At 54.7% G+C, this 26,357-nt stretch overlaps 13 protein-coding genes across 13 annotated transcripts; 6 read left to right on the top strand and 7 right to left on the bottom strand.

Moving 5' to 3' along the window:
* Positions 1-310: 310 nt before the first annotated feature.
* Positions 311-1,862, top strand: CABS01_07268 (3-deoxy-7-phosphoheptulonate synthase; the record flags this gene model as incomplete). The annotated part of the gene is made up of 3 exons (XM_060540631.1): positions 311-362; positions 715-1,494; positions 1,546-1,862. 3 exons carry the CDS (start codon positions 311-313, stop codon positions 1,860-1,862), a joined length of 1,149 nt encoding a protein of 382 aa, XP_060403516.1.
* A 458-nt stretch (positions 1,863-2,320) lies between these two features.
* CABS01_07267 (uncharacterized protein) lies at positions 2,321-2,891 on the bottom strand (the record flags this gene model as incomplete). Its single annotated transcript, XM_060540630.1, has 2 exons — positions 2,321-2,757; positions 2,828-2,891. The coding sequence occupies 2 exons, from the start codon at positions 2,889-2,891 to the stop codon at positions 2,321-2,323; spliced, it is 501 nt and encodes a 166-aa protein (XP_060403515.1).
* Positions 2,892-3,147: 256 nt separating this feature from the next.
* CABS01_07266 (uncharacterized protein) lies at positions 3,148-4,523 on the top strand (the record flags this gene model as incomplete). Its single annotated transcript, XM_060540629.1, has 2 exons — positions 3,148-4,134; positions 4,197-4,523. Coding segments are annotated over 2 exons (1,314 nt in total), but the record flags the coding sequence as incomplete, so codon positions are not given.
* Positions 4,524-5,415: 892 nt separating this feature from the next.
* Positions 5,416-7,119, top strand: CABS01_07265 (uncharacterized protein; the record flags this gene model as incomplete). Its single annotated transcript, XM_060540628.1, has 1 exon — positions 5,416-7,119. The coding sequence occupies one exon, from the start codon at positions 5,416-5,418 to the stop codon at positions 7,117-7,119; it is 1,704 nt and encodes a 567-aa protein (XP_060403513.1).
* Positions 7,120-7,680: 561 nt separating this feature from the next.
* CABS01_07264 (uncharacterized protein) lies at positions 7,681-8,202 on the bottom strand (the record flags this gene model as incomplete). The annotated part of the gene is made up of 2 exons (XM_060540627.1): positions 7,681-7,889; positions 8,043-8,202. 2 exons carry the CDS (start codon positions 8,200-8,202, stop codon positions 7,681-7,683), a joined length of 369 nt encoding a protein of 122 aa, XP_060403512.1.
* Positions 8,203-10,321: 2,119 nt separating this feature from the next.
* CABS01_07263 (uncharacterized protein) lies at positions 10,322-10,549 on the bottom strand (the record flags this gene model as incomplete). Its single annotated transcript, XM_060540626.1, has 1 exon — positions 10,322-10,549. The coding sequence occupies one exon, from the start codon at positions 10,547-10,549 to the stop codon at positions 10,322-10,324; it is 228 nt and encodes a 75-aa protein (XP_060403511.1).
* A 188-nt stretch (positions 10,550-10,737) lies between these two features.
* CABS01_07262 (uncharacterized protein) lies at positions 10,738-11,046 on the bottom strand (the record flags this gene model as incomplete). The annotated part of the gene is made up of 1 exon (XM_060540625.1): positions 10,738-11,046. The coding sequence occupies one exon, from the start codon at positions 11,044-11,046 to the stop codon at positions 10,738-10,740; it is 309 nt and encodes a 102-aa protein (XP_060403510.1).
* A 2,075-nt stretch (positions 11,047-13,121) lies between these two features.
* CABS01_07261 (uncharacterized protein) lies at positions 13,122-14,383 on the top strand (the record flags this gene model as incomplete). The annotated part of the gene is made up of 6 exons (XM_060540624.1): positions 13,122-13,146; positions 13,230-13,451; positions 13,546-13,584; positions 13,658-13,687; positions 14,084-14,195; positions 14,347-14,383. The coding sequence occupies 6 exons, from the start codon at positions 13,122-13,124 to the stop codon at positions 14,381-14,383; spliced, it is 465 nt and encodes a 154-aa protein (XP_060403509.1).
* Positions 13,888-14,994, bottom strand: CABS01_07260 (uncharacterized protein; the record flags this gene model as incomplete). The annotated part of the gene is made up of 1 exon (XM_060540623.1): positions 13,888-14,994. The coding sequence occupies one exon, from the start codon at positions 14,992-14,994 to the stop codon at positions 13,888-13,890; it is 1,107 nt and encodes a 368-aa protein (XP_060403508.1).
* A 1,532-nt stretch (positions 14,995-16,526) lies between these two features.
* On the top strand, positions 16,527-20,246 carry CABS01_07259 (uncharacterized protein; the record flags this gene model as incomplete). Its single annotated transcript, XM_060540622.1, has 5 exons — positions 16,527-17,759; positions 18,302-19,196; positions 19,272-19,488; positions 19,570-19,872; positions 19,943-20,246. 5 exons carry the CDS (start codon positions 16,527-16,529, stop codon positions 20,244-20,246), a joined length of 2,952 nt encoding a protein of 983 aa, XP_060403507.1.
* Positions 20,247-20,464: 218 nt separating this feature from the next.
* CABS01_07258 (uncharacterized protein) lies at positions 20,465-22,030 on the bottom strand (the record flags this gene model as incomplete). Its single annotated transcript, XM_060540621.1, has 1 exon — positions 20,465-22,030. One exon carries the CDS (start codon positions 22,028-22,030, stop codon positions 20,465-20,467), a length of 1,566 nt encoding a protein of 521 aa, XP_060403506.1.
* Positions 22,031-22,846: 816 nt separating this feature from the next.
* Positions 22,847-23,935, bottom strand: CABS01_07257 (alpha-ketoglutarate-dependent 2; the record flags this gene model as incomplete). The annotated part of the gene is made up of 3 exons (XM_060540620.1): positions 22,847-23,485; positions 23,558-23,758; positions 23,819-23,935. 3 exons carry the CDS (start codon positions 23,933-23,935, stop codon positions 22,847-22,849), a joined length of 957 nt encoding a protein of 318 aa, XP_060403505.1.
* A 609-nt stretch (positions 23,936-24,544) lies between these two features.
* On the top strand, positions 24,545-26,207 carry CABS01_07256 (uncharacterized protein; the record flags this gene model as incomplete). Its single annotated transcript, XM_060540619.1, has 3 exons — positions 24,545-24,790; positions 24,885-26,057; positions 26,118-26,207. 3 exons carry the CDS (start codon positions 24,545-24,547, stop codon positions 26,205-26,207), a joined length of 1,509 nt encoding a protein of 502 aa, XP_060403504.1.
* Positions 26,208-26,357: the final 150 nt, after the last annotated feature.

Raw genomic sequence — 26,357 nt, 5'->3', positions numbered from 1 at the left:
TGTTCGTCCGCTCTCCTTTTTGTTAATCTCAGTGTAAGCTTATTTCCCTACCCTTGATTGGCCTTATTTACTGCCTGCTACGCGGCGGGAGATCGACCTCTTCGTTGAACCTGGGGAACCGTTTCGGGGTTGGTGGGTGGTTTTTGCGGTCAATCTCACGATGGGCAGCATCCACCACCAGCGATGACGATGGAGGAGGGGTCCAATCGCTCTAGCAGTGCTTCAAGATGAGAGAAACAATGTCACTGACTAACATTGGTTCAATTTTGCAGTTTTCAAGATACCCCAAACCCATCAACACATAGCCAAAATGCCCGGTCTCGACCTTGAGCATGAGCCCCTCGCGGCTGACGACGTGAGAAGTGAGTCACTATTTTTTCTCTTCGTCTATCTCTCCAACACAAGGTGGATGACTGAGCCCACCCATCTTGGGAAATGTCACTCATGGACCCCCTACCGCTCTGCCCCACACAAGCTCTTCATCTCAAGCTGCAATCTTCGTTCACATCAAGACTTTACTCAAACTCGTCGTTGAATAATTCGGCACTCAATCTTACTCTAATTGCACCCGGCTCACTCACTGTCGTTCTCACCAAACACCTTCATGTCATACCTCACTCATCTCACTCAACTCACTCACACCGTCACCACCGCCGCAAACCCACAATCACAAACATCACCACAATGCTCAACCAACGACTAACGCACCCTCAGTCCTGGGACAGGATCCCCTGATCCCTCCCGCCCTTCTCTCCTCCGAGATCCCCATGACCGACGCCGCCCTCCAAACCGTCGTCCGCGGCCGCAACGAGGCCGTCGACATCATCATGGGCAAAGACGACCGTCTCCTCGTCATCATCGGCCCCTGCTCCCTCCACGACCCAGCCACAGCAATCGAGTACTGCGCCCGCCTCAAGGCCCTCGCCGCGAAGCTCTCCTCCGACCTCTGCGTCATCATGCGCGCCTACCTCGAGAAGCCGCGCACCACCGTCGGCTGGAAGGGCCTCATCAACGACCCGGACATTGACTCCACCTTCAAGATCAACAAGGGCCTGCGCATCTCCCGCCAGCTCTTCAGCGATCTCACGACTGCGGGTATGCCCATCGCCAGCGAGATGCTCGACACAATCTCCCCCCAGTTCCTCGCCGATTTCATCTCGGTTGGTGCCATCGGCGCCCGCACCACGGAATCCCAGCTCCACCGCGAGCTCGCCTCCGGCCTGTCCTTCCCCGTCGGCTTCAAGAACGGCACCGACGGTAACCTGGGCGTCGCCATCGACGCCATTGGTGCCGCGGCTGCGAAGCACCACTTCATGGGTGTCACCAAGCAGGGCCTCGCCGCCATCACCCGCACAAAGGGCAACGAGCACGGCTTCGTCATCCTCCGCGGCGGCTCCCACGGCCCCAACTTTGACAAGGAGAATGTCCAAAAGGCAAAGGACACGCTCACTAAGAAGGGCCAGAAGCAGGCCATCATGATTGACTGCTCCCACGGTATGTCCCCTGTCCTAACTTACAAGCACATCAAGACCTAACACACCACAGGCAACTCAAACAAGGACCACCGCAACCAGCCCAAGGTCGCCGCCGTCATCGGCGACCAGCTCCGCGAGGGCGAAAAGTCCATCATCGGCGTCATGATCGAGTCCAACATCAACGAGGGCAACCAAAAGGTGCCCGCCGAGGGCCCCGCCGCCCTCAAGAAGGGCGTCTCCATCACCGATGCCTGCATCGACTGGGACTCCACCGTCGACGTCCTCGAGGGCCTCGCCTCCGCCGTCCGCGCCCGCCGCGAGCGCAACGCCGGTTCGGCCAACGGCAACGAGGACTCGCACAAGGTTACCCACCTTGAGGAGGAGTAGAGCAATCGTCACGTCTAGTAAAAACGACTAGTTTGTGATTTTGTGAGCAAAGAGAGGAAACACCCAAAAGAAAAATAGGGGGATGGAGGGGCTTTGATTGGATGAAATGGAACATACCAACCCCATATGCATAGCATTTGCATTTTTCAAGGCTCCAGGGAGGAAATCAAGAAAAGTGATTTTTTATGCGGTTTATAGTCACGGTTGCATGGGTTCATGATACATGCGTCCTGGGTTGCTCGAGGGCGCCGAGGACAATTTGGAGAGATAGATAGCTTCGCAAAACGGCTTCTTGAGTCTCCTTCAACTTTGTAAACCTTGGTGATGCCAACAGCTCGATGCTGTACCGTCCCGTGATATTCCTACATAAGCCTCACCCATGAACTTGAACCCAAATCACGCCCACCCAAACGCCTTTCCTAAACCCTAGTACCCTTTGTGCCAGATATCAAGTCGTATCAACTCGGCCTCGCAGGCGAAAGCTGGCTATAATCCCCCCTCCCCCCAGAAGCAGCAGCGGCATCAGCCGCCCTCTTCCCCTCCCGCAGCTCATTCGCCCTCTTAAACACAGCCCACCCCAGCAAACCCGATGTGCCTAGCAGGAACCCCCACACAATGACGCGGTCCTTGTTGCTGTCGCGCTGGAAGCACATGGTCTGAACGTCTTCGTCTTTAGCCTTGCTGCAGAAGTCGATGCCGCGGCTGAGGCAAAAGGCCTTTGTGCATTGCGAGCAGGAGGAGGAGGCGGCGCGCTTGTTGAGGAGTGAGGAGGAGGAGGAGGTATCGCGACTGGACGGAGGTGCGTTGCCTGGTGGTTCGCCGTCTGCTTTTTGGGGGCCCAGTGCTACGATGGTGCTGTTTTTGAAGCAGGTGCATTTGCAGAATGTTGGTGCTGCTTGGAGGGGTGTTAGTATGTCTTTGTATTCGGTGTTGGGAGAAGGACTTGGCATTTGCGATGGACTTACAGTTTGCGCTGACGAGAGCGATGATGCCGCATAGTAGCAGCAGAATCATTGATATCCGATTCATTGTAGCGAGCTGCGTCCACTGCCGACCGGATCTGGGTTGTTTCTCGCGACGGCGCGGGAGGTGGGTGAAGTTGTCGCCGTCTTTGGCTCGCCGTCAGAGAGGTGACGGACGCACGAGCCACAACCGGAGCGGATCAGGGACGTGACCCACATAGATGTGGCTGGAACCCTTGCTGAAGTGTGGCTGAAGCTTCCCTATCTCTGATTCGCCAGCAGAACCCCAGCATCCAAAAAAGTTCAATTGGAGACTTTGAAGCTCCCCCTACCGAACATCGTGCTGTGTCTTTCGCCCGTACCTGGAGTGGAAGAGGAATATCACCAACCTTCAACCTCTACAACACATCACAACACTGCCGCCCACAATGCGCCGTGTGCCCCGTCTCAGGCAGCCAAGCCTGCTGGCAGCCTCCCCGATCCAATGCACCTGCGCCGCGCCCGCCACATTCCCCATCTCAGCAACAGCATCACGAGCCCTCTCAACGACACCCGCAACCCCCAGCCGCGTCCGTAAGTTCCTCTGGAAAGGCGGCGACGCCCCCGGACCCGAAGACCCCTACGCCGCCGAATCCTCCCAGGCCCTCCGCCAGCAGCGCATCGCGCAGGAGCTAGCCGAGGCCGAGGCCGAGCTGGCCGCCTTCGAGGCCGATAGCCAGCAGACGCAGCGGGCCGAGCAGAAGCGCCGCCAGAAGCCCCAGAGCCGGCTCGCGCACCAGATCAAGAATAAGCGCGTGTGGGCGCCGACGGAGAAGGAGGTCGAGGGAGGAGACTACGTGCCCGCCAAGACGATTGATGGGCTCGAGGAGATTGGTGGGCTTGAAGGGTGGTGGGAGCAGGAGGGCCGCTGGGGCAGGGAGAGCGAGTACGTTGGCTTCGCGAGTGCCGGTGAGGTTGTGACAGATGCCGATGTGTGCGCTGCGCGCGTGAGGCAGGCTGTTGTTGAGGCGCTTGCTGTTGCTGGGTCTTCTGCTGAGGTGCAGAGCCGGTTGACGGCTGCGTGGGCCAGGGGCGATGCGGAGGGCTTCAGCAGGGCGACGGCGCTGGGATTGAAGATTGGGGAGGATGGTAGCGTCTCTCTTGAGGGTGATTCTGCGGCGATTGAGGGCGTCGTCGCGCCTTTGCTGGAAGCTCAGGAGGCGCAGACCTCAGAGGGCGCTGTCGAGGCTGCCGAGGCGAAAGCCTTGGTAGAGGCATGGGGCGAAGCCTGGAAGAGCATTTCTCTCGAGGACGCACGATTCAAGTTTGCTGTAAGTCTTCCCCCCTTTACTAGCAAAAGGGGCCGAAACCATTTTAACACTTGCTGCGACAGGTCCACAAGCGCGTCTTCCAACTGACGGGCCACCGCGTCCACGACGCCAAGCTCGCGCAGATCAAGACGGTCGGCGACCTCATCGCCACCGTCGTCAAGCCGCCCAAGCCCACAAAGGTCGCTGAGGCCATTGCCCAGCAGGGCGCGTTGCTCGATCTGCCCAACGTCCGCGTCCGCGACCGCCGCGTCACACCCATCGACAAGGAGACCGAGGTCGGCCGCTGGAAGGTCATGGAGGCGGAGCTCAAGAAGAGAGGTCTGCCCGTTACCGGACACAAGCATCTCGCCAAGCCGGTGCAGAGGGCATGGATCCAGGGCAAGGCGTAAGGAGAGAGGGTGTAGTGGTGATGTCGATGAGAAAAGGCGGAAGACCAAAAGGAGAAGGAAATGTGTCTGGTATAGAGGAGACTTGTACAGATATTGTACTCTTTGTAACATATGGAATATCAATGATTCTTGCTCTGGTAATATTTGGATCTTGGCTACACTTTTGAGTTGGAAAATATCTTCAGTAATACCTCTATCTAGCCAAGTTCAAGTCATGTTGGAATTCATGCTCGGACGAACCATCGTCAACATGTCTTTATTTATTTGACTCTTCCACATCCCATCCATAAACAACGAGAAGTAGGCGTTGGCAGTTTCTACCTAGTCTCTGTCTCTCCCTTTGGGCCCGTTTGTTCACAATAGACATCACCGTTCTGCATTGTTCTTATGCGGATACGTGCAGAGCAAATACATACGGCCAACAAACAGACGGACCTCGACCGGGAGAGGTGTGTTTCGTGGCATAGGGCTTATTCTGTGATGTTTCCCTATCGACCTCACCTTCCTTTCACAAATATGACTTACTTCACCTTCCTCCATCCGTCTGAATATTTCAGCCTTGCCAAAATATCACCCTTTTCACCCTCCTTGCCTCCTCGCCCTCTCGGATTTCTATCCTTTTCCACCTACCGTATCTCGTCATCTTCCATTCTTCTTACAACACTTTCCACCATTCAGACCTGCGCTATTCTCGTCAAGCACTCATCGCACAATTTCTGGCCGTAACTTTGCCCGAGATCCTTTCCCTTGCATCACATTGCGCCAAGCTACAAAAACTCTCCTTTGCTTTTTTTCATATTTTACCTCTAGTCAGCATATGACAAGGATCCTTCCAGGTAAATTATCCTGAAAATCCTTTGCCCCTTCCGCTGACGACTCATCCGTCTATAGGATGTCTTCACCTCCAGACATGAGAGGGTGGTCCCCGGTCATCAGGTTAGAGAGGTGGCTACAATGGGCAAGGTCTCAGAAGCTGCCCGTGTACAGGCAGTACCCGGAAAAATCTGCAAGAATTGACAAGGAACTCAAATCAGTCTCCTGGGACTTTGATTTGTCGGCTTTTCCTCGCCTTGGGGACCAAGAATGCTGGAAGCGTATGTACTCTGCACTTCGGTATCCGGCACGCAACCCCAACGAGCATTACTACATCAATGCACTCAACGCTGTCGATTGCGAGGTGTCGAGGATCCTCAACAATGGGAGCATGCACCAGACACTCGTCGACTTGGCGAGGAAGGCCGGCTTCGACGCGCGCAAATGTTGCGACCCGTCGCTCTCGAAGGAGCAAAGAAAATATGAGCCTCCGAAAGGATCTCGGCAGATGGACAGTGCTGACGCACACACAAATGACAACCTAGGGGCACTCCCTTCCGGGCAAGTTGGTCTGCAGGAACCGCGCAACTTCGCGGCTCTCTCGGAGCTCTTGTTTCAGCAGGAGGCCCTCAAAGAGAAGAACGAGGCTGCAGCTGCTTATACGACTCCAACAAGCGCTGTTGCGCCCTTGACCGGCAATGGAGGCGGCTCGCATCGACATGCGAGCGCGTCCTCTTTTGAAGGCCCCAGAACTGAGCCAAAGGCATTAGCAAAGAGTGCCACGATGAACGAGCACGTTCGCTTGCAATCGAGCAAACAGCCCTTGTCGGTTCAAGAGCCAGACGTTGCTGGAAGACTGTGTTCCGAGGGGACAATCAGGGACCTCACAGATCAAACGGTACACCCGATATCCAGCGACCCAGATTCGAAAATGAAAATCAACGGATTTGTTATCCCAAAGAGACAGCGCGGGGGTAGCGTCCAGCAAGAGAAGGCTATAGCCTTTGCGAGGCCAGAGTCGAGATCAGCAACGAGCACAGCCTCGAGAGGAGGGCCATCTGGTTCCCAACCCCCGCTCTCGAAGCAGCCCCCTATTCAGGTCCCCACACACGCTCAGCGAACTTTGGAACAACAGACTCGACGAGAATCGAGTGGTTTCTTGAGCGGCTCTCCACCCCAGCATGGCGCATTGGCCAGAAGACCGAGTGGTACTAAAGGATGCGAACTTTCGACGCCGTCAACTCCACCGCCACAAGCCTCTTCCAGCAAAATCCAGCAACGCGGTAGCCTGGTAGTCAATGCAGAGTCTCAAGAGCAAAGTGCTCCACTGGCAGAACACAAGACGGCTAAGCAACCCGTTGTGGTCTCGACCCAGGAAAACACGACCCAAGGGCAAAACCTCACAAGTGCGTTGACGAAGAAGCTTGAGGCGACTATCAACCAGAATCTCCTGGAAGCAATCCGAGGAGTCTACCGCAGCTCTCCCAAGTTGATGGAGGGAAAGATACGAGGATGGCTTGACGGCCCAGAGTACCGCTCCATGGGATTCGCTGTTCTGCGGGACGTTGAGAGCGAGACGACGAAGATGGTTAGAGAGTCTCTCGTCGCCAAGATGAGGGCCATGGAGCAAATTGTCAAGGGCTCTGAGAATCCGCATCAAGCGGAGTCACTCCGGGACACCAAGCGCAAGGCTGATGAAAAGGATGCGGAAGGAGGTGACCAGGGTCAACAGGCTGCGAAGCGGCAGCGGGGCGAAGGTGGTGGCAGTGGTTGTACTGCATGAGCTATGTTGGCAGACCGACCGTTTAGATACTGACAGTGGACAACCGGGATATGGCATTCTCGACAATCGCGTTTGGAATACGGTCTAAGCTTGGTTATGGATTAAGGAGGATATCCTATTGGGAATTGTTTGCTTTGGCGTTCGTATCGGATGGATATGCTTTTTGAGGATTACTCATACCCCTTTGATGTATCTTACGAAACGACAATCGTGTCGATTAGCATGCATGGTTAGCCTAGTAGAACTCCCTTTGGAAGGGCTGGGCGAAGATTCAACCCAACAAGCGCCAACGTCAAATGTGAAATGTCATACAAGTAGTCATGTTTCCTCACATAAGCAACACTGAAAGCTTCATTCAGCCCTGAAAAGGGCAAGCAGCTCGATTCTCAGCTACTTAAGTCATGCGTGACCGAACTCTAGTTCGGTATAGAATAGGGAGAATTTCCATTCCCCGTTCCATCACGCGTAAGCAAAAACGCTTCATGCCATTCAATCATTCCATCTTCCTCGCTCCCGTCATATCAAGTTTTCGTTTGTGAATTGTTTCTGTAGAAGGGGTTGTTAGATGCGTATTTTCTCAAAGAGAGAATGAGGGTAGTGTGTGGAAGACGTACACTCAAAGTGGAAGTTGCCGTCGTTGTTGGACAGGCGCTCGCACAGGTTCACGTCGGCGTCGATGGCCTGGCCCTCAACGTTGAAGAGGCGGGCGCGGAGGATGGGCTGGTCGCCCTCGAACTCGAAGCGGATGCTCTCGGCGGAATCAGCGAAGCCTACGAAAGGAATACGTTAGTGAAATCTGTCGCTTCATATCATGGGAGGAGATACTGGTCAAGGGAGGCAGCCCGGGTTTCTCCAGTGAGATGTAGAGTGTGTATGGGAGTGCGAAGACAAAGGGGAGGAAGAGGAAGAGGATTTAGACATACCGCGGCCACCCCAGTCGAAACGGCCGTTGTCGTTGCCGAGGCAGTCGTTGAGGTTGCACTCGGCGTCGACGAAGTCGCCGTTGCCGTTCTGGAGACGGGCGCGGAGGATGTGGCCGTCGTCGACGCGGGTGTCCTGGGCGGAGTGGTGGAAGTTGGACATTTTGGCTGATGTTTGTTTGTGGAGGTTGTCTTAGGAGATGAATTGAGTTTATTCAGAGGGAAGAAGAAGAGCTGCGGGTGAGTGGGGGATGGGAAAGCTTTATATAGATGTTGAATGTCGTCAGGACGGAGGATGACGAGGGTAGGAGTGACGGGGCAGCTGCTTGTGGCTGGAACCTTATTCACATCAAGCTGGAGAACAGGCAGGAAGCTCGGGAGGGGCAAGGGGGGGTGAAACTGTGGAAGAGAGAGGCCTCCATTGTATTCACTGGGTACTTTGTCGTCTGTTGCAGACACGTGGAGGTGGGAAATGGCGGTCTTGAGAAGAGGAGAGCGGGTTCCCATTGGCGATGGAAGCTTCTCCTTGGCCGGGACCGCTGTCCACGCCCTGCTTCTACCTCAGGGAACCTCAGGGAAGCTTCATGTTCTGGTCCATGAGCCTAGAGCTGAATCCCTCAGCCATTGGCAATATCTGGGCTCATCCTTGGCCCTGCCAGTCTGGCCCTATAGGGAGAAGCTAGCTTCACGCCCATGAACCAGTTGGATCCGGATTGCTCACTTCCCATAGATTCGGTTCGTTTCTGTGCCTAGCATGTCGTAACCTGTGACCTCTGGTTTCCATGGGAGGTGGTGTCACGATGCTGGCTATTCTTGCTACGTAGCTCATGGAGCCAAGAGCCTCCTCCGCTGACAGGGGGGAGGGGGCAGGCATGGGAGCTTCCAGGAGAGCTCGTTGGTTGGACAGGGGGCAAGACGAGGCGAGGGTGAGGCTAGGCGATGGAGGGGCGGCGGGGTGGGAGCTTAAGTGGGATGGATGGAGGGGTAGCTCTGCTCTGGTTCCCATTTCACGTCACGGCGATGCCGGGTACGGATATTTCGTATGGCTGTACGGCATTGAGTGCCTAGTAAGTCCACGGCGTAATAGGAGCTGCCTTTGGCACCTTTGGCAGACTAAGGTAGGTAGCTACTCAATGCCTCTAATGCACTCCCCACGCCATGCCTCGAGTCTATTGATGCCCTTCTTCTTCTTGCCATTCGACCCCGCCGGCACGAGGGTGCCGAGGGCTCGCGATGGGGGCCGCTTGGCGTACATGAGGGGACACGCCTCTCATGCAGGGTGCGACTGGGACAAACTGGGACACGTTTGGATACGGGGGAGCCAGGGACGACTGAGAGGCCACGAGAGGTTTCTCTGGTGTGTTGGATGACGCGGCCTGCCTTATGTCTCTTGGCCTGTAGGAAGGAGGACAACATTGGGGTTCATTGTGGTCTTGCTCTATAAACACAGGAATGGGAAAGGGAAGGAATCATAGGCTGCTTTGAAGCTTGGGGCGTGGCATCATGGCCCGTGAGTGTGGAAGAGTCTGGGCAGAAGAATTGGGAGGCAGCCGCGCGCTTGCTTCGGCTGAAGACGAGAGGTGTGAGGTTCTTGGCGACTTGCCATGATCCGTGGGTTGCCTCTCCCTCTCTGGAGGCCCGCGTATTTGGGAATCGAGGTAGGTGGGAGGAGCAATTCTGGGGAGTGAAGTGAAGTGAAAGTAAACAAAAGGCCAGAATCAAGCATAAAGTCGGCTTCGGCACGCCACGACTAACGCGCTACAGAGCTCCTCCCCCCTGTTCCTGAAGACAATTGGGCTACAGAAGGAAGTGGAGAAGCCAATGAATAGAGCTCGTCATCTGAGACCTATTTAAAGTCCACTCTGTGAGAGCGGCAGAAGGCAGTAGTCTCTTGGTGCTTCAGACTTGAGAGCATGACGCTGGAATAGCTCCAGACATGAGACCTTAGAGGCCTGCCTCTCTCGTTCTCACCACTGTAACAAAAACAGAGACAGAAAGAGCTACCAAGCTTCCTGTTGGTTCCCGTTACTTGCTTCTCGAGCTCACGGAGAACAGAGGGTGGAGGCATCGTGTCGCGGGTTCTGGACATGTCGTCCATTCATATGGCATGAGGGTTTCCCTGGAACCACTCTTTTTTCTGCCCATTGGATTCTTTGGCTCCCCCAGCAAAAGCAGGTTCGACCTATCAGAGTCTCGAGAGGAACACCAAAACAGAAGTATTGGCGGGGAACGGAGGCCGTGGCCTGCGGCAAGGACCGATGCGTTCCGTTCGTGGCATCGCCTCATGGGGCCAGAACTCTGAACTCAGACCCCTCCTCTCTGCTTTTCTCTGTCTGGTTCCTGTTTCTAGTCCAGGGTTCTTGGGCTAGGAGCCTGGGAAGCTTAAGAGGGCTGGAACACGATGGTACGCCACTGGCGTGATGGTCCCCGGTATATGCTGGCGGTCTGGCGTAACGATGTCGTCGTAGATGTAGCAAAGCCGTGTTTGTATTGGCTACTACGTACTCCATTGTGGTTGTCGTGGGTGAAGTGAGGTGTGTTTTGAGTTGAGGTGACGATCTTCTTTGTGGTTGCACAGAGCACCAAAGGCACCACACAGGCACCATAGGCACAACTCTCAGGGGATTTTTCGGAGGGGTCCCAGTCGAGGGGGAGCCAAGGCGGGGCGGGGCGGGGTTCGGATTCATCATAGGAGCGGTCAAAGGTTTGGAGGGGTAGAAAAGCAAGGTAGAGGGCAAGACTGGAGGTGAAGCAGACAGAGGAACGAGTGATTGAGACAATTGGCGACAGGCACCTTGACAGCCTTGGCCGGGACCTTGATGAGACGATCAAGGTTGACGCTATTGGCACCTTGAGGGTTTGGGCAGTTGTATAAAGAGACGGTTGTCGTCCAGCCTGCAGGACTGAGGAGTATGTTTGCTGCGAAGACAAGATGATCCTTCAGCAATTCCTCCAGGCCACGAATAGTTCCAGAAAAGATCAAGAGCGGCAACAGTACATTCAACATCACCACGGTGGAACAGTGGAACAGAATTCGGCGCCTCAAAAGATGTATTGCTCAAGTGAGTGACTAAACATGCCAATAGGTCCATCGATTAGAAGGAACACTATCCGCCGATGCAAACTACCCATCAACCAAGTCGTAACCCATATCCCGAATTCAAAAACTCATATCGTCGTCGTATCGAGAGGAAGCGAAACCGCAGTAAAGCAGCAACGTATCACAGGTCGTCGTCAAGGGAAGAGGCGTTTATTTGCAGGAGGAGCAAGAGCAGCCAGAGCCGCAGTTGCCTGAGACAGGTTAGCGTCTTGGTCTCCAATGACTGACCGCCGACAACACCGTTACGGTCGCGGTGCGGTGGCAGGGGGGAGAGTAAGGTACATACAGGTAGAAGCGCCGGAGCAGCCGCAGTCACCCTTCATTTTGATGGTTGTTGGTTGGTTTTGGGGGGTTTAAAAAAGGTGTTGTTGTAGTTGACGTGATGGACTTGAATGTTGACGTTGTGGAGATCAGTCCAGAGGCAGATGAAAAGAGGTAAGAAGCCGCGCACTTATATATCCAGAGCCTCCTCCTAGCAGCTCGGATAGTCACCCAGAGGGAGGGGACACTGAGAGTAGCAGGAGGAGGGGTCAGATGTCAGATGAGGGTGGCCAGATGGGACCGGATCGGGGGGCCGTCATTGGGCGGGTGCGCCGTTTGTGCGGAAACGCAGTCCAAGTCAAGCCAGCGTCGTGGTTCGGGACTGGCGACCTGTTGGCGAGGGGTGCCTCGGTGGGGTTTGCGCTCTTTGTGCGTTGACGGTAGCCAGTCGTCCTCCTTTTCTTTCGGGGCTGGAACTTGGCCCGGCATGGATGTCCATGGAATGGCCCATGGGGGGTTGAGTTGGTTTGGGGGAGGTCTTTTTGCCCATTTTTGCGCCGCGCGAATCGCCTCGGCCGCCCAAACCAATCCTGGCTGACGGGCAAGACAGGGTCAAAGACCACTGTGATGCTTCCCAATTGTCAACCTTTTCTTATCTCAACGCATCGTTGCCGGATAAGGTTCAGGTGGGTTGCGTCTTTTGTGCGGGAGGCGCTAGGATTCGGCCATTTGTTCCTCAATGCATCGTTTGCAGCTGACCCTGGCAAGACGATGAGATGAGATTCGTATCTCTTGAGATGTTGCCGAAGCAGGTAGGCATCCCGTGGCATCCAGTCGCAAGTTCCAGAAGTTGCACTGGGGGATTGTGGTACTGCGAGACAGACGGATTTCGAGAGACTGGCAGAGATAACGGTATGACGACGATAGCAAACGGTCCTCATTCAGGCAGGACCCTGAATCTTTGCCCTGGCGGCTGACGTCGGACGCACTCGTGGCGAGGAGGGGTATCCCATCCTCTGCCTGCCCGTAAACCGCTGTAAGCTGCCCCAAGCGCAGCGCCAACGCTGATGGAGGGGCACTATCCGTAGCACTATGATGGAAGGGCGAGTGAGGGGTACCCGTGGCCGTGACGTCTGCCCTGTCACTCTGCGCCTGCGGTGTGTGTGTGGCTGTCTCGAGTTGCGGCCTTTGTGCGTGAATCTTCACCACTCGCTCTGCGATGTACCGATGTAGCTGAGATCCTTGGCCCTCGAGGCATTTGTGCCGTTATCAATTTCATGTCCGAGATGCGCGCATGATCGGGCAATTCTGCGATTGATCGTCGCCTGCCTGGACGGTATGACGGAGCCACCTATCGACGGTCTCAGGTCTCTCTCTTGTGCGTTCTTCGGTTGTTCTTCTCCATCACTCAGCCGTTCTTCATCACCGCTTCTTCAGCAAGTTAGCGACCAGCCAGGAGGAGACAAACCCCACCACTCAGACGGCGAACCCCACGGCTCTAACAACCCTGGGTGCATTGACCCTCCTGCGTGTGTACACCTACTGCGTAGTAGAGTTGCTGCTGCAGTGCTGGACCTGCCCTGTTCCCGTCCCAACCACCTTTTCCTGTTGACTGGTGCCGCCAACCGCGTCGGAGTGTTTTCTTAGTCACGATGCTAGCGATTTCGAGGCTTTGAGCGGCGCCGTTCTCTTTTGGTGGCAGGTGCGAAAGCTGCTAGGCCATGCGTCCGACGACGGATGATGTCGGTAGGAGGCGAACTTTCCTGACCGCTCTAGTCAGGCCCGATGAAGACTGACGAGATGAGAACTTTCCAACAAATGGAGCGTAGCGTATGCGTACACGCTTCCGACTGTATTGCGCCGTAACCCGCCATCATTGAAGGCCGTGTGGGAGTCTACATCAGAGACGCTGCAGCAAGACGTTGATGACCGCTTCGGGCAACGATCGGCTGATGTCGGAACGGATGACATCGACGCACGTGCACCGGAAGCTCGGAACTTTTCGGAAAATCCGGTCACGTGGTCCATCGGCGTTAAGGGGCTTTGGGAAAGTCGAGAATCTCCACCACGATTGAATGTCTACCTTAGACGTGATGGCATCAAGTTATCACAAAATCTGTCAGAGGACCAGAACAATCCCAATAGGCGACGACGGGCCGCTCGGCCAAACCATCCCGCAAAAATGTAAGTAGGTCGCATGGGATTGTCACGCAAGTCCGCCAAACGATGCTGGGGCTACGTTGCTTCTCAACATCAGACACCACGCAGAGCAGCTGCGACACGACGTGTGAGTGGCATCTATTCTGCAGCAAGTGGAGCGCCAACGTTCATCAGACACAAGAGGCGATTGGGATATCTCAATGAATCAGAATGCATCATTCGTGCTATCAGAATGCTTCTTGCACAAGTGATTAGCCTGACCTTTGTCTACTGAAGTTAATGCCATAAACCCACACCCAATGTTTCTGTCCAGAGACCTCCGGATCATCATCCCGAATCAACGATTGCACGCTCTTGCTGGCCTTGCATTGACAGTCGAGCAGGAATATCAATCCCTTCTCTCCAAATTTCTCTCCAATTCGACGCCCAGAAAGCCTGACGCATCGCAGGAAAGAAGACAACCATTAGTCGGAAGTCAGTTCCGGCTCCATACTTCCCGGCCTCTTGAACGACTTCATGCCAGTCAATGTTGCCTCCAACGTGGACACTGACGGCCACGGTTCCGAAGCGAAGCTGTTCCACCTGACGTGCCCGGCAGAGAGAGAGGACAAGAGATTTCACACCTTCAAAGTAAGGTGCGCCTGTCATGTCCTCTCCGGTGTCTGTGGTATCTAAGAGAAGCAACTTCGCTTGCCGGGGCACCCAGTATCTGAGCAACGCAGCGCGTTCATCCAGCCCCTCAAGGAGCGAGTAGTACATCGCAATTCTGCTGCGGAATACTTCCAGGCCGGACAGGTTCCACGTGCTGCTTATCAGAGAGTGAATCTCTAGAGTAGGGTTCTGGCCAAAGAACTTGTTTATCCCCTGCTCAGGAAACCTTAGGCTCAAATGCTCGATGCAGGGACAACATTCCGTAATCGTGTGACCCAACTGGTCTCTTATTACTAAGCCGCCATTGGAACTCAGAGAATCGAATTCGACAAAGAGATGCGTGAGCTTCGGGAATCGACTCAGGGCCCTGCTGAGAGTAGTGGCATTCATGCCCGTGGGCCGAAGGATGAGTTGCGTCATGGAAAGAGATGTTCCACTACTGAGAGGGCCGGTTAGACCCCAATGGCCAAAATCGTACGAGGAAACAACTGCCTCAAGAGTCGGATGGGCGACGAAGCATTCCAAGACTTTGAACCCTGCGCCAAAAGAATAAAAATTCTCGAAGTGTGTCGAGCTAGGGAGCAAGACAAGCCACTTGAGTTCTGGGCAGACTCTCCGCTTCATGCCTTCGACGGAGTACGTTGAAATGGCGACGAACAGCATTGTCCGCAATCCTATTGTTTGTAATCTATGGGAAGCGGGATTGTTGTCTTGCACCTGAGAAATTGCGAGGGAGTAAATCCTGGGAACAAAACAGAGCAACAGACCAATCAGTAACCCCATAATGGTTGAAAGGTTTAATCGACTCATCGCCGCGTGCTGTCTGCATAATAGCAGGATATGTCCCTCAGCATCCGAGAGCTTGCTTTCGTCGAGTATAGACTTATGCCACTTGTCAAAAATCTCAGGCGTTTTCATCTTGCTTGGGTCGTAGTAAGCGTCCGGGCCTGATGAAATATCGACCTCGCGGATCAAGCGACGCAGATGTGGGGTTTCAACCAACGTTCGGATGAGAAGTACTAGTTGATTGTAATGAGTATGCGGGAGCTTGATGGTGTGATATAAACCCTGTTGAGCTAACGGGAGTGTTCTCTGGTTTACGAGACAGAGAGGGTAGGCGTCTGCGCAGTGGTGGGAAATCATTGTAATAAGCTCGTTCGGCAGTGACGAGAAAGTAGCGCCCGCCATGGCTTTGGTGTCTAGTGGCCATGTATCCGTTGTAGATGTGCTTCTTGTTGTCGGACCGCTAAGACGTCGGGGCGGAGAAGTTCGAGTTTGATGATGGGATGATCGACTGTTGACAAGCGTCTTTTCGAAAGGCCATCAATCGATGAGAGGGTCTAGAAAAGACTGCAGTGGTCGTGTTTTGTATTTGGATGCTGGTAGATGGGTGTTCTGTCGAGTGGGAGGTTTCGTCGGGGAGCGCAGAAGTGATAGAAGTGATGAAGATGGGCAGAGTGGACAAGACTGGGCTCGGCCAAGGAGGTAGTCGGTATGAGGTAGAGTGAAGCAAGCAAGAGAATATGAGATGCCTCTTTCCACCTGCGATGACCCTTTGCTTCTCGCTGCATGCCTGCCTTCTTCATCATCTGTATGGTGCCAGTAAAATGCGGAAGGAGGAACACATCGTGACCGCTTAACAGGCTGGAGAAGACTTAGTCGGGTGGAAAGAACATCATTCTTCGCTCTGACCCTCTCACTTGATGACTAGCAAGAAGCATCTGTTGAATCCTAGAGTGGGAAGTCGTGGCCTGGAGGGAGGCAGCTGGACGATTCCCTTGGAGCCCCAGCGGAATTTGACCAACACAAGGCGTGACTTCGTTCCAATCGACATGGCTCGAACAATATAGCCATGCGACAACACCTGAGATACACTGCGTATGATGATAACATGTGGCGACATCGCAGGTGTCCCCGTAGCGTCCCGGAGGATTTCGCCATCTCCACCATGGAGTTCCAAGTCCGCTCCGGGCCATCGCCGGACGCATGCCGGAAAGGGAAGTGGTGGGCCGCCAGCCGACGCCCTGACTGGATGGAGTTGCAACTCCATTGTGGAGAGTCGGCGGCACTGACCCGGAGCGGGATTCCTGTGGTCTCGAAGAAGGCCTTTTGTCGTCTGAACGAGCCTCGATTGTGTGTTATGACTGGACTTTGTGAGCTTTGGATGCGATTCATATAAGAAAGAGGCAGAATGCTGCGGGAAACATACTCTCGGGAGGAATCCATCATTGTCTTCTAAGGCACCTCTCAACTCTCTTCTCCATCGTCAGAATCCATATCACGATCGTCTCGGTCTCAGGCAACTACCTTCAGCCATGGCACCTTCAAGCACTCAAGACCTGTTCGATGCTGAACATCCCACCTCCAAAAGCATCGAAAAAATCGCTTCTGTCCATCAGTACACCGCTCCGGACTTTGAACTCTTCCGCCACCTGGTGCCCCTAGTCTCCAGCGGCAAGACAACACACCTCAACGCAGCCTTCATGCCCCCCTCAAATCTCATTGTCAACGAAGCTCTCTCCCGCTTCTGCTCGGAAGCCCTGCATCGACCCTCTCCAAAATCTCGCTGGAAAGAAGATGCCGAGGCAGTTAGGGAACTACTGGGCAGGTACATCAACACAGACCCATCGACAATCGCCTTTGTCAGGGACACCACCGAAGGCCTGGGAAGCTTCATCCGCGGCCTCAAGTTCCAACCAGGCGACAACGTCGTGATTCTCGACTGTGAACATCCGAACCAAGCGTTCGCCTGGCTGACACTGCGTTCGGCTGGGCTGGAGGTCAGACTCGTCTCCACAGACCCGGAGAACCCAGTTGCAGCGGACGCGAAGACCTTTGCGCCGTACGTCGATGAAAGGACCAGGGCTATCGGGCTGAGCTCCATCATGTTCCACACGGGACAACGCAACGATGTCGCGGATGTCTGCGGGGCGTTCCGGCACCGGGGAATTCACGTTCTCGCGGACCTTACGCAACAAGTTGGGTTTGCTGCTGTCGATGTGGAAGAATTGGGTGTCTCGGCGGCGGCGTTCAGCCTGCACAAGGGCCTCAACTCGCCAACTGGCTTCGCGGCGCTGTACGTCGACACACAAGTCATCCACGAGATGGATCCAGTGCCACCCATTGTAGGCTACGGAGGCGTGAGCAGTGTTGGCGACTCGGAGGACTTTGCGGTCCCGGAAGGCCCCGTCGTCTTCCACCCTACCGCGAAGAGATACGAGCACGCCAACATGAGCTTCATCTCAGCCGTGGCCGCAAGGGCATTTCTCCAGTTTTATCTCGAAGTGATGGGCCCCAGAAATCTCGAGCAGCGTCTGTATAGTCTCGGAGACGCGCTGCGTCAATCTTGCGCTGAATTGGGTGTTGGCGTCGTTGGGCCAAGCGAGAGGAAACACCACGCACCACATCTTCATGTTCTTCGTTTGCAGAACCCGAGGTGGTCTGAACGCTTGGAGGCAGCGGGTATTGTAGCGACAAAGTTTAGGATCGGCATCAGAGTCTCCTTTGGCTTCTATAGCAATCTGGAAGATGTCGAGAGATTGATGGCGGTGATTCGGGCAGGGCTTGAAAGCGGCATTCCACCGTGTTAGTGATGCGCGGCCAAAGGGGATGATGAAAGAGACAAACCGACAGCCTTGATTCTCGATTGACAATATTCTAATGAAATAAATATGCAGACAGTCATCCATGATGATCTTTGATGACTTCTTTCCTGTTGAATGTCGCAATCCTTAAAGTATTGACCTCCAGAGCCAGAAAGGCGATAGCGGCCTGGAGGAAAATGTTCTAGCGCAAGTGCCCTGAAAATTACAGTGAGAAGCCTCCCGCATCGGCGACATCCCATCGTCCCCTCAACTTCCCACCTCCATCAACCTCAACCTTCTCAAGCCCCCGTTGTCTCCGCCTGAACAATGCCTCCACACGATCAGGAAACATCTCTTAAGCCCACCAAGAGGATATCGTAAGCTGTAGTCTGCCTCACCGTAGAACACATGTTTCTAAACAAGCGAACAGGTGCAAGAGATGCCAGTACAGAAAAGTCAGTAACTTACAATCCTCTGCTCAACTCTTCGCTGAGACATCTCGCCAGTTCAAATGCTCCCGCACCGAGCCATGCCAAAACTGCAGCACGTCTAATACGCCTTGCGAATACCGCCCTGTAGATCGTAAACGCGTCCCGGCCTCTCACGAGTACGTCGCGAGCCTCGAGTCCCGCATCTCATGGCTCGAGACGTTTGTTCAATCTCTCCGTGTCGCCACGCCAGAGCAGCGGGAGGAGATGCTCAACTCTACGGCAGCTGCAGAGGGAAAGGACCATTCTCTTCCTAGTAGTTCTTACAAAGCTCAAAAAGAGATCCGGACGGATGAAGGAGCACCACTGGCACCAGGCAACTACATATCCCACCTCGGCATCCACGCCCGCTCAAGCGCAAACCTCGAGTTAGGCCTCGAAGGCTCCCTCATCTACCATGGCGCAACCTCCATCTTCCGCGTCGACCTCCCTTCCATCTCCAAAGACCCAAGGGATCCTGAAAACACTACCGCCGCTCTCCTCCGAGGAGGCGGCATCGAAGCAAACTTTGAATCTGTAATGCAACACTTTGGCATCGACGGCCCATCCTCTCCCGCCGTTCTGCAGTCCCTAACCCAGTTCTTCCGCTGGCAATATCCGCACTTCATGTTCATCTACCGCGAGGCCTTTCTCCGTGACCATTTCAGCAATGACGACGGTGAGGGTGATGCCAACAATGGTAGGAATAACAGAAAATACTGGTCCCCCGCCCTGCTCCTATCTATATGCGCCCTCGGCGCGCTAGTCAGCTTAGATACAAAAGCCTCGAGTGAGCGATTTTTCCTCGCGGCGGAGAGCATCATCATGGTGACCGGGCTCACGAGGCCAAGCGTCGCTACCGTCCAGGCGTTCCTATGTCTTGCGCTTTACGAGATTGGGAGGGGTAATTTGTCCAAGGGTTGGGGTTACTCTGGTGAGTACGCTACCCAGCGAGAGTCTCTCGAAATGCTTCGCTCGTGACAAGAGACTGACTAGACGTCTCACCAAGGAATCGCCTTCCGCATGGCCCAAGATCTCGGCCTCCAACGAGACCCCAAAGGCTGGGTCCAACATGACTCATCCCTCGCAACACACGAAGACGTCGAGATACGGAGGAGAATCTACTGGGGCTGCTACATCTCCGACAAGCTCATCAGTCTGATCCTCGGCCGGCCCGTGTACTTAGTCTACGATGACGCCGAGGTCCAGCCTATGGAAACGCTGCCGTTTGTGACGCCCTCTCCTTCACCCTCGTCTCCGCCTCCCGTCCTCGTACAAAAGATGTAGTCTGTTAATGTCGATCCCAGAGAACCCCCCGAAATGAGTCTCTGGCGCCCCGTAGGCTTCGACGAAGAATACAGAGAATCCGCGCAAGCGAGCTCCATGATCCCGTACCTCCACGAACAGATCCGCCTGTCGCGCATCATCGAGAGAATGATGTCGACGCTCTTCTCTCCGCGCTCCAACCTAGACGACCTCGGTCGACGAGTCTGCTTCGATAATCTAAACCTAGACCTCAACCGGTGGCGCGAATCGCTGCCTGATTTTGCAAAATGGCAAAAATGGGGTGGATCGTCATCGAAGACAATACCAGGAGTATTGGCGTTGCAGTACGTCGGTCTTCCATGATGTGTGACCCTGTTCACTTCTAAAGAGATGAATTAGCCTCCAATTCCACAGTGTTCGCATCGCCTTGAACTATGATCAGGCCATTGCATCCCGGGGAAGCGACGCGGACGAAAAGCCGCAGTCTTACTGCGTCACATCCGCGCAGCACATCATTTCCCTGGTACGCACCTATCGAAGTCAGTATGGGCTTCAACATGCACCACTCGTGTTTGTATACGGCGCTGTCCAAGCGAGCCGCTCAGCCAAGGCATTTAACATCACAGAGGAGAGCCAGTATCTGACCCAGATGCTGGGAGAACTATCATCGGCTTGGAGCCTGTCAAGAGAAGTCATGGCCAAAGTATTGGACTGCTAAAGCTAAATACCCGCGAGAGTACACAAATCGGGCCCCATTCCCCATCCCGGCCTCCAGACTTGTTTATCCAGCTTTCACAGCAGTCACCATAGCCATCTGTGTTCTCCTTTTGGACCTCCACCCTTATTGATGCCAGCTTCCTTTGCACAGAGTGTCGTCATGATACCCCCTGCCAAACCATAGCTGCCATGTCTTCATCGGTGTGGTCTTGATACAATTCAAACGTTCATCTGGTCGAAAGACTTGGCCCACAAGGTCTTGGCGTCGGCGGCGGTGTAGACCCGGAGCTTGGCATCGGTGTCGGCCATGGTGTCATTGGCGACTCTGGTCCACTGCTTCGGCTTGCTGTACTTGCAGCCGATGGCGATGGTATCGAGGCGAGGAAGAGGAATCTCCTCCGCGCGAGTCTCGCAGAGATCTTCGATGATTCTCTTCACGTGCTCCTTGTGCGCAAGAACCGCGGGGGTCTTGGACGTGACTTTACCCGGGAACTTCACGGACGAAGCATCCAGGAAGAGCTTCTCCAGTCTGTCAGGAAGCTTCTCGGCAAGGTCGAGGTCGCCGAGGTCCTGGGCCTCGCGAACGAAAGCATCGATCTCAATGCGAAGCTCTCTAAGGTTGTCCATCTTGGGAAGGCAGGTCAGGGTAAGACGGGGACCGAAGAAGTCTTCCTTGTTTCCGAAGAAGCGGATTGACAGGACTCGAAGCTCGGGGCAATACTTGGGCAAGACTCTGTTGATGTTCTGTCCAATCAAGTAGTTGTCTTTGTCTGGGATCGTCTCGACTTCGAGATGCTCAACCTTGGGGCAACGGCGGAGTAGAACGCAAAGGCTCGAGGCGGTCCAGTCGCTACCACGCAACAAGAGCTTCTTGAAGGGGAACTTGACGTCAGAACCACAGTGCATGAGAACGCTGGTCAGCTCGCCCTCGGGTCCCTTGAAACCGAAATCGACGAGCAGAGGCGAAGAAGCCGCAAGGGCCAAGGTGGGCTGAAAGACCTTGCCGAAGAAGGTCTGGCTGGATCTCTGGAGCCAGGTCTTGCTGATCAAGTCCAAGCTCGCCAGGGAAGGGAACAGAGGCGAGTAGTCGAGGTTGTTGGACGAATTGGGCGCAAGAATGCATAGACCAGCAGTCAGAAAGCGGTCGGCAATGGAGAGGTAGTTGTCGGCGCGGATCGTGAGGTGGTGAGTGTTCTCCAAAAGGAACATGAAGAGACCCAGAATACACTGGAGGTTCTCGGGGGCCTTGGTGCCGCAGGTAGCCTTGCAGAGGACAAGAAGCTGGCGATCACGCGCCGAAAGCTTGGAGTCATCAAGCTGAGTGAACGAGAACTGGCGGTAAAAGGAAGCCGCCGGATTCTTGCCGGTGAAGTTGTTCGTGTCGATGTTGATGAGCACGTCATGGATGAGCTTTCGGGTAGAAGGCTGCTCGATGAGGGTTCTGACAATGCATGCAAGCTGGTGGGGAGTCTGGATGGGGGTAATAAAGTACAACTCGCGACGCGCAATGTCGTGGATGCGCTTGCTCACGAGGCAGAGGTTGCGAAGGTTCTCGCGGCCTCCGCCCGCGTGATCATGGCAGAGCGTAGTGATCATGCCGAGGACCTCGTTGGGCATGGTATCGAGGTTGTGACGGTTCATCTTGATCTTGATGAATTTGCGCTGTACAATGACAGAGCGAGGAGCATCAGGAGCCGACTCGTTTTCGGCGAGCTTCTGGGCGACAGCGGCTTTGATCTTGGCCACTAGATCGTCATAGATGATCGAGTTCGCGGTGTCAGCCATGGTGTCTTGGAGGCTTGGCTGCCGCGTGATGCGATGGAGGATTGAGGAAAAGAGAGTAGAGGAGGTTGTTGATGATGGGGGAAGAGTGAAAGGCGTTTGAGGTGCGCCGAAGATGGAATGATGAAATTCTAGAGTGACGAAGAGGCAAGGAGGAAACGCCAGGTGAAGTTTGAGAGAAAGGGCGAGGTGCCTTGGGGGTCCTTCTCTGCTTTGCTTCCGTTCCGGGCCGAGTCTGCCTCCTTCTTCATCGCGATGCCTCGAAAACAAGAGGAAACAACGCCCTTTGGGCCACTCAGAGGTCGTTGACCACGTGATGGGCGGTCAAACTAAATGGAAAGAGTCTTTCAAGAGGCTGCCTATCGAGGACGGGGGCTTCAGTGACTCTCTTCCCGTGCCCGGGTTGGGGGGTTGAGGTGAGTTGTGGTAACTAAGTGTTGACGGGACGGGGCACTTGAACGGGAGGCGGGGACACAGTCTTGAAGTATTGGAGGGACCCGGCAAAAGAATGACAAGGAAGCAATCCTCGAATCAAGAAGGCAGGGCATTGCTTTGTTGAAATGGAGCAGGCTATGTTGGATTTGGTCGACATACTTGCAGCCTGAGTTGCTGCAAAGTCTTTGATATCAAAGACTGGCTAGGTTGTGGAGAGTTGAAGAGACTCAGAAAGGCTTCTTCTATTCGTCTGAAAGTAAGTCAATATTGAACTGAGAAACGGACGATTTGCTGATTGAACACAGTTCTGCTGAAGAGCAACTTCTTCTCCACGAAAGCAGAGAGTTGAACTATCCTCCGACTACTTGACCTCATCGCAAGATATCAACCAGACAAACATCGAAACACGTCGGCCATAACTTCACCCGCAAACGTAAAGTCCCTCTCTACCTTCTCGTTCAGGCCCCAAGCCTCCTGGCTGCCATCCAGCACCGTCGCCCTCCTCATATCCCTCCTATGGCCTCCGACCACTGGCGTCCCTCGATGGAGAGTACAAGTGTTATCCCACATGACTAGATCGCCCACTTGCTTCCACGGAACCGAAACCACAAACTTGTCCTGCGTGGCGTGGCGGTAAAGGTACTCCAGCTTCTCCCTCCCTTCATCACCATCGAGACCTTCAATGTGGTGACAGTGCGACGGCACAAACAGGTTCATCCTTCCGCTGGCCTCATGGAGCTGGGCGATCTTGTGTTTAGACATTGGATGCTTCGCCGGCTCGAGCTTCGTAAAGAAGTCTGGACACGCCTTTTTGCGGGAATACCAGAACGAATGGCCGGCGACATAATCCTTGGAAATGAGTTCCTGCTTCAACTCCTCGGGGAGCCCATCCCACGCCGCCCGCGTATCGGCGAAGTCGGTATTGCCACCCGCCTCCAAGGGGGGAACCTCGTGGGCCAAGAGGACTGAGTAGCTTGCTCTCTGGGCGTTGAAGCTGCTGTCGACATGGAAGAGCGTGTTTCCCTGCCCAAACGTCAGAGACGGTGCTCCCTCCCGAGTCCCCGCTTAGTTTGACACAAGTTGGGAAAGACATACCTTGCTGATCTGAGCACGCGGATCTTGAGAACTGATGACGTTGCCGTTGGCGTCGACGTTACCCTGGTCCGTCAACTCGGGCAGACTCATCCGCGAAGGCCCGCCGGTGTCTTTGCGGCGTTCGAGTTCGCCGAAGAGGCTGGCGAAGGCGACGTGGCGTTTGTCGTCTAGGCCTGTTGCTGGGAATACTAGGACTCCATACTACACCTCGAATGATTAGCAACAAGTCTGAATGATCATGGAAAAGTTGCTAATGCAGACCTTTGTGATGGCAGCTTGGATTTCTTGGAAGACGTCTTCTGTCAGCGGCTTGGAGAAGTTTACCCCGCGGATCTCTGCTGCGAAGGTGGGATGGAGGGGTTCGATGGTGAGTGGCATGTTGCCCAAATTTCTCTACGTTTCTCTGCTAACACAGCGATAGGTAGTAGCTCCCAAGCAATTCTAGTCTCAGTATTCGAGATAGTAGGGACAAAGTTCAAGCCAGACAACCGAACTTCATGTCTTGGCAGTGGGAAGTCGTACTTAGCCCATCTCGAAAGCACCGCTTCTGAATTCGTCGACTTCTATGGTCTTTCTTCAATTCCTACTCGTCAATACGGATGGTCGATTCAGTTTCAAACCCATTCATCTCACCGCCCCACGAGCTCTTCATTTAAATTGACCTTATCTGTAGGTTATCTCTCCCTTCACGAGTCAGACCCTGCCATCCCATATCATTAACAACGGCTATCACCAGTATAAGCTTTCCGTCGACAGGGCATGTCCCTGTCCGAACGATGTCGTTTGCACTCCAATGGAATTTGGGACGACCGAGGTTCATCCCTTGTGTTCGTCTCTTGGGGCTTTCCGCAGCAGCCCGCCAACATCATCACCGATCTAGTAACCTCAACTCTAACCACCATTTTTGCACGTTTCAGGTCGAGCCTTGATCTGCCTCTCACCTTCAGCATTAATACTCAGCCAGGGACTCATACCCAGACTCCAGCCATGCCGTCTCTCCGGCCTCTGCTCAACCCGATCCTGGGCCCCGAGCCCCGCCAACCGGACCGGATCCCCACAGACACCGTGGTGCAGCTCTCCGCCATGGACAGCTCCTGGATGATGCGCATGATGATCATGAGCTGGAGCATGTGCTTCCGCGACGTTCTTGACCCTGCCATGCTCCACGCCTCGCTCTCAGAGCTTCTCACCATCGGCAACTGGAAGAAGCTGGGCGGAAGGCCGCGACTAACGGTAAGTTCTCGTCCTTGCGATGCTCCAAAGCTCCTACTCAGCCTCCATCTGTAAGAGACACTTGAGAAGTATCTATAACTAACAATCATATCAGAAAGACGGCAGAATCGAACTTCACATCCCTCAGTCCTTCACGCCCTCCCGCCCAGCGGTCCACTTCACAACAGAACCAAATCCATCCAGTGTCACCGGCCACCCTCTATCCTCAACCATCCCCTCCCTCTTCCTCCCTCACAAAACGAACAACTCTTCCCCAAACCTCCCCATCATCCTCGACACCCCCTCAACCCTCACCCCTCTCCTCGCCGGCCCTGAAGCACCAACAACGTTCAAAGACTACACAACCACAGACCGCCCCCTCCTAACCCTCCACATCGTAACCTTCACCGACGCAACCTTCGTCACAATAACCTACCCGCACAGCATCACAGACGGCATGGGCCGCCGCGAACTCGTCGAGAACTGGTGCCGCGTCCTAGCCGGCAGACAAGACCTCGTCACGCCCCTAGCAGACCCGTCCTCTGACCCAATGGCAAAAGTCGCCTCCGCAAAGAAGCAGCGCTACGACGAGCCGTTCTTATGGGAACACAAGAGGTTAACCGGCTGGGGTAAAGTGCGGTTCACGCTCGGCTTGCTGTGGTACCTCCTCACGAACCGCATCCGCCAGCGAAACATCTTCATCCCAGCCGCGGCACTCCTCCGCCTCCGCGAGCGCGCCGAAGCCGATATAGCGACAGCCGTAGGTGAAGAACCGACGACAACAGGCCGCCTCAGCGACGGCGACATCCTGACAGCATACCTCGTCCGCCTAGCCTGCTCCCGCATCCCTTCCTCCCAACCCACGAAACCAATCTCCATCTCCACGGCCCTCGACCTCCGCGGCCGGCTGCACTCAGACGACCTGCCCCCCGGCGAAGCACACGTCTCGAATCTGGTAGCATACAACTGGACCAATACCGCAGCCCTTGGTCTCCTCCACGTCCCCTTGGGCAAAGCCGTCGCGCTGATCCGTAACTCGGTGCGGTCTCAGCTCACGGATGCGCAGGTATACGCCTCGACTCGACTTACATATACCGCCGTCGCGGAGAGCGGGAGCACGAACCAGTTTACGGAGGCGAATGGGTTCGTGGTGTCTGTTTCGAATGTGGGGAAGGCGAGGTTTCACGAGGTGATTGATTTTAGTCCTGCGATTGTCAAGGCTGAAGAGGGGCCGGGAGATGAAGGGAAAGGGGAGGAGGGGGAGAGGAAGACGCCGAGGGGGAAGATTGTATGGCAGTGTAATACCCCGCGAATGAGTCTTCTTCCGCCGTGTCTGATTTATATCCAGGGGAAAGATCACGAGGGAAATTATTTGGTGCAGATGGTGGTTTCGGAGAGGACGTGGCGGGTGATTGAGGATGAGATTAAGAAGATGTAGATTCTACATGTTTGGTTTACAGGCCAAATGTCACATGTACGAGCTGGTAAAATGATTTTCAAGGTGCAGATCGGGCATTGAAATCGGAAGCCACTCGATCTCTGAGCCAAAAAGCAGCATATTACTTTGCTGATATCTCTACGGAGTATC

This window comes from Colletotrichum abscissum (genome assembly GCF_030869225.1).
Source record: "Colletotrichum abscissum strain IMI 504890 chromosome Unknown Scaffold_15.1, whole genome shotgun sequence".
Classification (NCBI taxonomy): domain Eukaryota; kingdom Fungi; phylum Ascomycota; class Sordariomycetes; order Glomerellales; family Glomerellaceae; genus Colletotrichum; species Colletotrichum abscissum.
Note: the sequence above shows the minus strand (reverse complement) of the source record. Positions and strands in the feature narration are given on the sequence as shown.